General features: G+C 37.8%; 1 protein-coding gene across 3 annotated transcripts in view; it reads right to left on the bottom strand.

Moving 5' to 3' along the window:
- Nucleotides 1–1,889: 1,889 nt before the first annotated feature.
- usp13 (ubiquitin specific peptidase 13) overlaps nt 1,890–12,049 on the bottom strand; it is a 51,933-nt gene continuing 41,773 nt past the window's right edge. For all 3 annotated transcript variants that reach the window (XM_042516409.1, XM_042516415.1, XM_042516422.1), the window contains exons 20-22: nt 7,866–8,055; nt 5,704–5,788; nt 1,890–5,333 (exon numbers count right to left, since the gene is read on the bottom strand). In XM_042516409.1, coding sequence (XP_042372343.1) covers nt 5,237–5,333; nt 5,704–5,788; nt 7,866–8,055 — 372 coding nt within the window. In that variant the 3' untranslated portion in view covers nt 1,890–5,236. The remainder of the gene's footprint in view (nt 5,334–5,703; nt 5,789–7,865; nt 8,056–12,049) is intronic.

Raw genomic sequence — 12,049 nt, 5'->3', positions numbered from 1 at the left:
TTTTGTAGAACATACCTACTGTACCTTCTCAGGTGAACTGACCTAGCTAAACGCATGCTCCTGAGGAACATATCGAGGTTGATCGCATGCTAGATCCTCTACATTTATTTGATTTTTGGTTTAACGCTATTTTTCATTTGTATGCATGAAATACATGGAAATGCTTTCTTTTGCGCCCACTAATGTAGAGAAATGAAATATATCATGAGGTTTCCTTGCAATATTTCTACAATGCACTTTGAAAATCTGCAACCTTGACAAAAAGTGATGTATATATTCAGTATATATTCTACACAAGATGCTTTTTCTTGCATAGAACAAATCAGTGTGCGAGGCTTGAGCAGAAAAATGAGTGGGAGGCACTGAAATCTCTTTCAAACATACCTGCACTTGAGCTTGAAAACTGGTACATTGCTACGACTGGGTAATTACAGTTATATTCTGTAGAAATTTTGTAATTATGGCTTCTACAAATTATAAAATGTACTGGTAACACTTTCAATAACCCCAGCCAATAGTGCCATCAATCTGTTGTCACCAAATGCTTTTGAGTGTTGAAACGTGATCATGCTTAACATTATATCCATAAATTGTCATGCATACACTTATGAAGTGAGTGTAAACATTCAAAAGTTATTTAATACATATCACAATGTTATGCTGTAAGCTTCATTAGCTCTAGAAACACACGTAAACAGAGCAAAACATTTAAGTCACAGCTTTGCTCTTAATGCTTTATATATGGAGACCCAAAGTGTAAAAACTTCCATAAAATAATCATATGCATCATAAATAAATACAGACTATGAAGTCTGAAATAAGCCAAAATTCAGTATATTGTTTTACCACAATAACAGTATATAAAGTATGGAAATGTGATGGATAACCAGCAGGGACAATATGGCCTGGAATAATTTATTATTATGTAATATTTCATAGTACTTTCCAGCAGTATGCATTGTAACAATAATTTCTAATGATAATGTAACCTGGACCTGGATAAGTGGGGAAAAAAGGATGGATAAACTGAGAAAAAAATGACTCACTGAAGTTCAGTTAATTTTCATTAAATTTGTCTCTTAACTTTGACACATTTGGCATTTGATCATTACATATTGATATAGAGTATTTGAAATGGTTTCAATACCCTTTTTTTATCGTATCGATACAGGAGTGCTAAAAGCTTTTGTTCCTAGTTTTGTTTATTTAATTTTTTGTAAAATACTTGTGTACCGTTGGATTTCAAATTTCTTTTTTTGTATCAAAGTTGAGTAGCTGGTGACAACAGTAGTGTCAGTGTTTGCTACAGGTGTTTTAAACATTTATTTCTTGGAGGAAAGACCTGAAAAACCTGCAGGTACCCTGCATTTAGGAATTAAATTTTGAACACTTTGGTTCTCCATATTTATAAAGTACTTTTTTATTGCTTTTTGAGTGTAGCTATCACAATTTATAGATGTGTTTAGTCTATATGCAATATCAAGTTCTCACACTATGAAGCATTTATAAAATGTTATTAATGGTATCATTGGTTCGGGTTAGCAAAGATCATCAGTACATGCTGTGTATATTTCTTTCTTCACTCCTTTAATTCAACATGTGTACAAAGGCAGTTTGTTCTGGTTTATTTATTGATGCATCAGACATGTATGAATAAAATGATATTTTGATGAATGAAGTTAGAAATTATATACTTTATATACAGTATGAATTACTTACTGAAACACCTACTATAATATATATTACTCTCCCTGTATAATCACAAGGAAAGCATTAGCACCTTTGAAACGTACAATATGAAAGTAATTTTAAAATAAACAGTTGTTATATATTCTATGCTCTTTGTGTTTTTATTTTCCAAAAGAAAACACTTGAACTGCAGCCACTTGTTCTTTTTTAAAGAGGCCAAGTCTCAACAAAGGTGTAGTTTATTAAATTATCCAAACATTGTAAGTAAACAGTGCCACTGAGTATACTGTCATGACTCTATTCACATACACCTAAGCCACATTTGGATAAATGCATACATTACAAAAGTCAACTTAAAATATTCCCTTCAGGAAATCTATGTAATGAAAACTACAGAATTGGCACAAACTTGTTTGCAAAAAGGCAACAGAGTAAAAACAGGTGAAGAACCTTTTTTTTTGACATTTAGTTAAATGAAAAAAGAGAATACAACTCACAAAAGTACACTTGTACAATCCAAATGACTAAATGTCAACGTCTAGTGCACATGCTGACAGTGAAAAAGCCTTTTTTTTGACAAATTGAACCGTAACATTTTAATAACGTAGAGAAAAAGAATGGAGGAGACCGAGCTGGAGGGAAAGCTGGAACAAAACGACGATAACGTAATCAGGAGGATGGGAGGGGTTCAGGGGACAAAAGGTGCTGAGAAATAAAATTAATTGCACAGAAAATCTGAAGACATTTATGACCAAACATCATTGAGCAAGACGACAAGATTATGACCCATTCATTGATGATGAAGGGCAGAGACAGTGATCACAGACGGGGTTTGACAGGATACATTTGGTTTCTGACAAAATGACTTTTTACGGGAAGAACGGTGGAAACACAAGACTTGCATAGAGAGACCTTTTAGAATTCCCCGCTGCATAGACAAAAAACACTGCAGCAGTTTATCAAGTAGTATCTGATGAAGATGAGAGGTCGAGATATAATAAAACTGAAGTTTTGCTCAGGGAAGTCCAGGCACAGTGTTGTTAAAGGGGAGCGCTGCTGAAACATGTATTCTGTAAAATGGACATTTATCTGAAAGCTTCCATAAACATTTTATTTTGTCTGTAAAGATATTAACCCTCAAGAAGACACTTGTGACCTTTTACACGTGCACTATAAACCTGCAATTATCTAAACATTACCCGGAGGAGCTGTATGCGAGAACATAAATGTCTGAATCAGCTGGATCAGATACTAAACAGACTTTATTCTGCCAGCTCCCGAATGCAAAGTTTGTGTCATGTATGATTGAGCCCATGTGTGAATAGAGAAAATTATCAAGAGAATTCACCGTGAACAAGAAGTTACATGAAAACATGTGCGGGTAAAGAAAAAGTGATTCAGGAACTTCTGTCAGTAAGGGCTGAAATTAAAATCGTCAGACAAATTCAAGGAATGACAACAGTTGTTTATGACCAAATTAAAAACTGGTTATGTGTAATTGTCACGTCCTGCTGCCTGCACGCTCAATTCAGGCGCCACCCCTTATTTAAACCAAACAACCAGTACCTAAACCAGCAGGTGAGAATGCTTCTGACACTGATAATTTCCTGTTGTGTGCTACATGCGTGAACGGGAAATTCCACAATATGTCTCGAGAATCAGGTGCGAAAACGCATAGCCTGATTGACTGAAGACATTTTACATATGTCTCCACTACCTCCCACAGTTTTTGATGTTTACCAGATATGCATCAAAACAAGTCTCCTTTTGTTTCTTCAGCCCTCTAAGAAATGTCAATATACTCTCAAAGGATCATCCTCTTTTTGAATATGAGCGGAAATGACTTCAAAATCACTTAAAAATGTAAAACTGTAATGCTCAGAAAGTCTATTTTAAGCAGAACTCCCCTTTAAAATATGCACCCAAAAGTGCAACACTGAACATGCCAAGATCACCAAACTGGAATTAAGTGTTTGTGCAGCTGTAAATTTACACATATTTGACAAACAACCACATAATATCTACGCTGAATCTGTCCGGCACAACAGGAACATACTGAGTAGATAAATGAGGAGAGTAGAGTGTCGGTGGATGATAATCCAGCATGAGGTTATTTATAGTGACTAAACAGCAAAGGGCCAGTTCTCGTTCACTGTGGTTTTGTATTAAAGCTGAACAGGAGGTTCTGGTTGCAGTGAGCACCATGAAGTTATACATTCAGCACTGCACCACAATCTGTGAGTGGATCACCATACAGCTTTGATCATACAGCAAGTTTAAAAGCAGTTTTGGTTGTGGTTGCATATATTGCTTTAAAAACAGTTCAGATGCATAAATGAATTAACTGACCTGTAAAAAAGTGGCAACAGGTGAGGTGAAAACATTCATTGTAACTTTTAAGTCACAGTCTGAATCTGTCAGGGTGATAAAGGAACCAAAGTGGACCGGCTGCAGCTGAGAGATAAAGTTTTACTATAGCAATATCTTGCAATGTGGGCAAATTAAGAGATCACTGCTCTTGTGATTCAATAGTGATCTTAGAATCAGCACTGCCTTTATTTTGCATTTATTTTACGCACTGTTGTCGTCTCTTCATAGACTAACGGCCACTTCAAGGGTTCAGCAGTACTGAAGTTGACATTTAAGATATCACATTCAATTGCTTATAGCTGGTGAATAAAAAGTTCACTTTAACTGCATCGGTTGCGACAAATGAACTTGTTTTGGTCAGAAAGTGCTTTCAGGGAAGGAAAATACGTCTATCTTGAAAACTCAGCCAGTTTACCTCAGAGAGTTTCTTATCAAACAAAACAAACTTCACCTTCAGGTAGAACTGGAGCAGGTCTGAGCCATTACTCAACCGGTGATACGGTGATACTTTTTTTTTTAACTACAGTCTAGTTAACACCTGTTCACAGCCTCTCGGTGCTCTCCTTCAGTCTGAACTTACATTATATTAGTGATTTCTCTCAGCGTCTGAAAAAAAAATGGTTTAATTCTTAACGTCTTTTCCGTTTCTGGGGATTAAAAACGTTCTTTTGTATTTCAAAGCAAAATGCAAAACCACCAGCAGCACAGTAATTTCTTGTTGCAGTTTCGGAGCATTTCAGGGCTGGCAGTGAAGCCATTTCAATATACATTTATAAAATGTACCCCTTCGAAAATACTGGCACAACAGCTGAAGGCATAGAGGAGGAACAATGAGATTTGATATGTGACATTATTTTGTGTGCAGAAGTGGAAATTGCACACATCCCTCTGCACCTGCACTGTCAAGAAAACCGTTTCTTTTTCTTAAACATAAACACTGAAATATACATTTAAAGCAGAACGTAACACAATTGCACAAAAAGCACATTGCTTTCCTTTTTCTGACCAGAGTTCCTGGTTTGCTCCTGAATGACATCACAGTAAGGCGAGCAGCTGGTCTGAGAGGTTATTTCCATCGTTTTCACTGTGGCTGTTATTATAGTTGTCTGCCAGTCTTACGGGTGAAAGACTGCGGTTCTTTAAAAGGTTGCATGGTGGAGGAGGCGGTAACTTCAGTTTAACTGCTAGACAGTCGATGGTAAAAGTAGATGTAGCCCAAGTCTTTTGGAGGCCTTTCTGACAGACACACTTTGTGGTCGTTGTAGATCACCCACCTACAGGAAAAAAGAACACTGTGTTTTTGTTTTGTTTTTTTGCAGAGTGAGATACTTACAAAGTGTCACTTGTTTCAAAAGTGACTGAGGTGAGGACAGAAGAGATAAGTCAATTTATTTTTTCCACTCCGTCTAAAAAAAAAAAACAAAACATACTGTCCCTTCAATTTTTAATATTTAAGTGTCAGACTTCTGGTGCAAAAATGTGATAATAAAATCAGTAATAATAATTTAATTTATTTAGAAAAGCTATTATCTGAGGTGAAAACACATTAAGGCGAGACCTCCCTCATAGTGATTGACAATATGCAGTCAGTTTTGTGTCATAATGAACTGAATGGATATGAAGTAGAAAAACTGTGTAACTCACCTTCCCTCCTTCTTGATGTGACAAATATAATGTCCCGACATTGTGGATGCTCCCATGTGACTGATGAAACCAAAGAGCTCATAACCTGAAAAAGGTACGGAGAATATGGCTTTAGATAACAGCAGTGTTTCACAATTACTAAATGTCTTAAAGCATTGGTTCCCAACTGGTCAGTCCCGGTCCAAAAGTGGGTTGCGGGTCCATTCTGAATGGACCAAAAGTGACTCCAGAACATGCCAAGTGTGTAAAAACAGGGCTTTTATTTTGAAGTGCCTTTTCCTGCTTTTCTTCTACTATTTCTTGTGCCTTTGCAGTGTTTTTATGTCAGTGATCTTGAAGCAAATATATGCACTTTTTGGTTGCAGTACTTTTTAATTACTAAGTGTTACGATTTTTTTTAAGTTAATTGTTACGTTATTTTTTGATATGTATTTCATTTCATTGTGTTCTAGGGTTTTTTGTGAAATAAAATTGAATATGGTAATTTATCTTATGTGTGGACCTTGAACTAATGACTAAGGACACAATTTGGACCCTGTGGCTGCACCAGTTGGGAAGAACTGTCTTAAACCATCTGTTACACAGCCTGTTTAAATTAACAGCCTCGGTAGAGGGACCAACACGTTATCATCCCAGGTCATCAAAAAATACTGATGCTTTTTTTTTTTGTTTCTTCAACGATTTCGACTCCACAGGCACCCTTCAGCATCTCTATGATTCGCACCCTTTGACGTCTTTATGTGATGCACAGGCAGGGGTGTCAAAGTAGGGGAAAAGTGGGTAGGATTACCATAAACTGAATAAATATTGTACGTAGCTATCATGATGTCACCCAATGGTTTTTGGACTGCCTTTCTGAAGCTTTTAATTTGGCATGTCAGCCAATGAGCCAGAAGTGACCATATTTGTATGAGAGGCCTGACCTGTGGAAAAGCGAGGGGTGGATATAACTCATAGACTGTGGTTACGCCTCGCAGGCAACCTGTCACTCAAGCAGCCCCGCCCTCAATCAGCAAAATAAAATTGAAATGAAATGTAAACAGGTGAGTTATTTAAAAAAAAATCCTCTCCCTACATTTGTCATGAATTTTGAGATTAGCGATAGAGACCAAAACCTTTTTTTTTGTATCAGGCCGTAAACATGTTTGTTTCTGCTGTAAAGTTGGACGTTTTAACATTGGGGTCTGTGGGGAACGAATAGTTTATGGAGTCAAATGGTGCTGCCAGCATCTGTATCACACATTGGGGGGGTGTGACAAAGCGCTGGTATTTGACGATATGTGAAAGAGGCTGGAGGGACACGTAACACCAGGGATTCATCAGCATACATACAGTGTGAGTCTTGGCTATAAAGGCTCTTTTAAAGCCTCCACACAAGTGTAACACAGCAGGCAAGAAGGGAAGTCGCTGATGGCAGAAATGCCTCCATGTTATAGGTCAAGCGCAGCATAAAAAAATAAGCGAAAAAGATAAAACATACAACTATATTTCTTTAAATAATAGCATATTAACGAATTTAAAAAAACAACAACAAAAAACTCTGTCCCTGCTGCAAGAGCACACTGTTCAGGAAAGGACAGCTCAGAAAATGCTTCTGTGAATACTGAAGAGAATTCATGAAAAATAATGAAAACCAGAACATATCATTTTGTGTGGTAGTTGTTTAAACAACATTGACTGTATGCAGATACATTCTTACACTGTACCCGTGAGGAGTGTTAAGAGTTAAAAGGCTCCTGACTCATGTTTTTGTGCCTAATGTTGGATCTGGCAGAGCAGGTCAGAGCCCAGCAGCGACATCAGTGCACTGTTTCTCAGCGTCAGACATTAATTGGAGCTGATAGTAAACTGGCTTTAATTAGAACATAACATCCAGGTGAAATTAAAATTCGGGAAGTAGAAAAAGCCCTCTGACACTTTTTTTTTTTACTCTGACCCCATTTTAATGTCATTGTAATGCAAGTCTCTATGTTGTTTGATTAATATACTAACATGCTAAATGCCTCTGCTGTATCTCTGCCCCGATTACTGAGCTTGCTCTAAATTTGACTAAATAAATAAATTCTACATCGAAAAAGAACAGTACAGTACCTTTATAAGGATCAATAACAAAAAGTCAAGACAGTCACGATCAGTGAAATCAGTCAAGCAGAGTCACTCACGTCCCGGTCCGTCTTTGACCCGTGGGCCCGATGTGTCTCTGTCTGGGGACAGCGTGGAGTCGCTGTGTGAGTTGGCGTTGGAGAAAGCGTTGTCGTTGGGCTCCGTGTCCGCCATGTCTGAGAGGGCGTCACTCTCCTCCTCCTCTGGGTGGGTGAAAATCCAGTCGAGTGCTCGCTCGAGGTTATTGTTCTGAAAGAAAGTTTGAAGATCACTGTGCGAGTTCATTTGACTTCAAAACCAAAATGCCTCTAAAAGAACAATTTTCATATTTTAAACTTTGAATGTGTTTGTTTCTGTAAAGTGATTTCAGCCAGTTAAAGAGGACTTATCATGCTCACGTTCATACTAGTGTTTTGGGTTTCTACTAGAACATGTTTTTTAATGTTCAAAACACTGTTTTGCTCATACTGTCTGTGCTGGAAACCTGTATTCACCCTCTGTCTTAAACACGTCCTTATAGCGCCTGTCTCTTAAAGACGGCCTCCTGATAAAGTCAAGTCTGCTCTGATTGGTCAGAGTCTTCTTATCATGAATAATCAACAGTTTACATCCATGTCTGTGAAAACATGAATGCTTCACATACATTTCCCCCCCGGCAGCGCAGAAGATCTCTACAGTCAGCAGTTTTAAGGTGGACACCCAAGATTAGTGTCACGAATTAATGATCTGACCAAAGACGATGAGTTATGACGTTGAGTAATGACCAGATAAGTGATTTTGCAGAACAGAATGATGTCACAGTGAAGTTGACCTCTGACCTTTTTGATACAAAATTTCATGACTTTATCATTATATTTTGTTAGATATTAGTGTGAAATTCTGTCATAATTAGTGTATGAATTCTTGAGTTTGGCCAAAAACCTAAAGACCACCGAATTCGGATCAGTTTATTTTTGAGTTCAAGTGGACATCTGTGCCAAATTTAAGGAACAACAAAACATTGCTTTGACACACTGCAGTAATACTTCAAATTAATAACTGTATTATTAATTTATTAACTGTATATCTGTAAATTAGCACCACACCCATATACCGTATACCCTAGTGAAATTTCAGGAAGATATGAAATATTACATACCACTCAAGACTAACTGTACCATTATATACAACAGAAAATACGGAAAAGTATAATAGGTCCCCTTTGAGAGAACTTTTACATTTGCTGTTTTAAACAAGCAGGACATTGCCGTTTTCAAGAAAAATCCTGCCCTACACACAGAACCTGATACATATTATGAGTGAAGCAGCACAATCTTTTACTAAATACTAGTTGTACCAGGAAATATTGGCACATAGAAGACATTTGGCCTACAGGTACAGTGTATATAAGGACAAAATCTAGTCTGAGGAGAAGTTTTCACATGTTATCTTGTTTTCTCTCTCTCATTCCCAAGCTGCTGTGTGTTTAAGTAGCTGCTCAAAAAAACAGTCAATGCTGAGAAAATGAGCAGTCATTTATAAGGGAGGTGGCAGGTATCGTTCCCCCTGAGGATGTTTGCTTTTAATCCAAAATAGAGGTGTGAGTTCCTGCAGAACACCAGTCTTGATTGGCAAATAAAGCTGCCTGCTCTACCAGTCAATGCACTGAGGTTGAAAAAAAAGTTCCTCCTCCTAATTTTGGACTAATAATAAACCAGGCTGTGAGACCCCTCTCTGCGTCACACCTCCATCCACCTCATGAGGAATATGTGTTTCTTTTTTTTTTTCTCACTTCAGCAGCATCATGGATAGCAGGGAGTTTGGTGGTATTTGAGGATGACAAACAAGGAAGGCTGGTGTCTATTTCTGTGCCTTAATAACAGTCTGCTGTGCTATTTTTGCTGAGGGGGCAGTTTGAAATATGAAACATGAAAGGTGAGAATTGGGAGCCATTTCAAAAGGAGGGAGAAAATAGATTCGCTGCAGCTGCATTCCTTTTGATTCACACAAAAAAAATCAATACTTTTGTACTGTGCATTTAAGATTAATTTGTGAGATGGGTTGATAAAATATCCTCCTCCTAAAGGTTGCATTACTGTCCATATGCTGCTGGGACTATTTGTAAACACCACATAGAGCAGGCGTCTTTAATCACTGACATGTTCGACCTATTAAATTTGTAGTTTGGAATGCAAACAAGTAGGTCAGCCAAGTCTGTTCATGACTGACCGAAGTTAGTTTTCTTCATCTCGCCCTCTCTTTGCCCTCTTTTCAGACAACACCTCACCTCACGCCAACCTCCTGCTTTGTTTCTATTGACAGGACGGTCTTCAGCTGTGTCCAAATCATTCACTAATCCCTCTCAGAGACTGAGAAAAATATTCTGACTCAATTAAGCAGTCCCATCAGTCCCATCCATAAACATGCTTATCTTCGGACCATTATAAAATGTTTTTTTTACAAAAACAGTTTTTTTTAATGTATAAAAATTCAGTTGTCATGAATGTTGAAATTAGCTATAGAGGTCAAAAAAGTTTTTTGTATCAAGCTGTAAACATGTTTATTTCTGCTGTAAAGTTGGGGATTTTAACATGGGTCTATCTGTATTTACTATTTGGAGCCAGCCTCAAGTGGTTTTCCAATAAACGTCAGATTTTGGCACTTTTCTGGCGCTTGCTACCTACTCAATATCAAAGACCTGGGTCAAGATTCAATATTACTTTATTTGTCCCTGAGGAAATTTGTCTTAGACGTAAAGGCTGTCACACAAAAATACAAACATACATAGTGACCTGACATGCATATATAATGATTTATTTTCAGCTTCAACTTATTCAGCTTGCCACTGCTGGGGTCCTGACAAAAACTAAGAAATATGACCACTTTACTCCAGTTCTAAAGTCTTTACATTGGCTACCTGTCACTCAAAGAACTGATTACCAAATATTGCTGCTTGTCTATAAATCACTCAGCGCCCAAATATATCTCTGACATGCTTGTGACACATGATCCTTCGAGGACCCTCATGACGTCTAGGGCTGGCCTACTGACTGTCCCAACTGTTAGAACAAAACAATGTGAGGCAGCGTGTTGTTATCATGCAGCACAAACCTGGAATAACCTCCCAGATGATGTTAGAAAAGCCCCGACCCTGACCAATTTTACGTCAGCTATAAACATTCCTTTTTTATGCTGCTTATTCCAACCGACGACGACACTTTTGCTATTTTTTAAATGATTTTTAATTTAAAAAATTGTAAATCGTTAAGTTATTATTTTTTTTTTTTTTAGCTTTTCTCTTTACTCTTTTGTTGTAAATCTGTATCATTCATTATGTTTTATATACTATTGCTTTTAAGCATAAGACTTTGACAGAAACCACCAACACAAGTTCAGAGGGTGAAGCTAATGCAGCTAGCCACGCTACAACTGCTGCTAACTGAGCAGGCCAAGTTTTTTACACAATATATGTAGTAGGGGTTCCCTGCTCCGTCACGCTTTGAGCTAAGGGGCCGTTGACGTGAAAAAAAAACAAAAAAACCTTAAAAAACATTTAGAAGACCCTTGATTTAGGGAGCTCTATGCAGAGGACTACATGGTGAACTCACAACATATAGTGGAGAGTAGTGAGTGATTTCAGACACTCTTCCTGTCTTTTCTGTGGTGTCACTCGGTCGTTGCGGCGGTAAACTGAGTGGGAGGTTCTTTGTACTCAGATTTTCTCTTTTTTTTTTTTTTTTTTTTTATCCCATGTAACTCTTAATGTCTCTGTGAGTCAGCGACTGAAGAAGTGAGCGCCTACAGAAGTCGGACTCTCTGGAAGAGGTACTGTTTCCTTTTTCAACTCAGTCATGGTGGCCGCCACTGCACACACAGGCTGCACTTCCCTCCTCTGGTCATTTAAAACAAACCATCTCAAACACAAAACATCACTTTGTGTGCAGCGGAGGGTTTTAGTCACAAGAGAAGATGTTTTAGAGCTGAGGTGCAGCAGCAAATGTAGGAACAATAAACAAGCTACTTATAACAAACATTGAGGCTTAGGACTCATTTTAGTTGGCCGGCAGTGGAGCTGCAAAAATGACTCATTTAGTTATCAATTACAAAATTAATCGCAAACTAATTTTGACATTTTATAGACCAGTGGCTCCAGCCTGCTGGGTCGCGGTTCAACAGTGGGTCGTGGGTCCGTTCTGAATGGAAATCAGAATGAATTTTCCCTCAGTGACTCTGGGAAAATGCATGAAGTGTTCATCCTATATGA

Source organism: Plectropomus leopardus, chromosome 3 (genome assembly GCF_008729295.1).
Source record: "Plectropomus leopardus isolate mb chromosome 3, YSFRI_Pleo_2.0, whole genome shotgun sequence".
Lineage (NCBI taxonomy): Eukaryota > Metazoa > Chordata > Actinopteri > Perciformes > Serranidae > Plectropomus > Plectropomus leopardus.
This window is presented reverse-complemented; position numbering and strand designations above follow the sequence as displayed.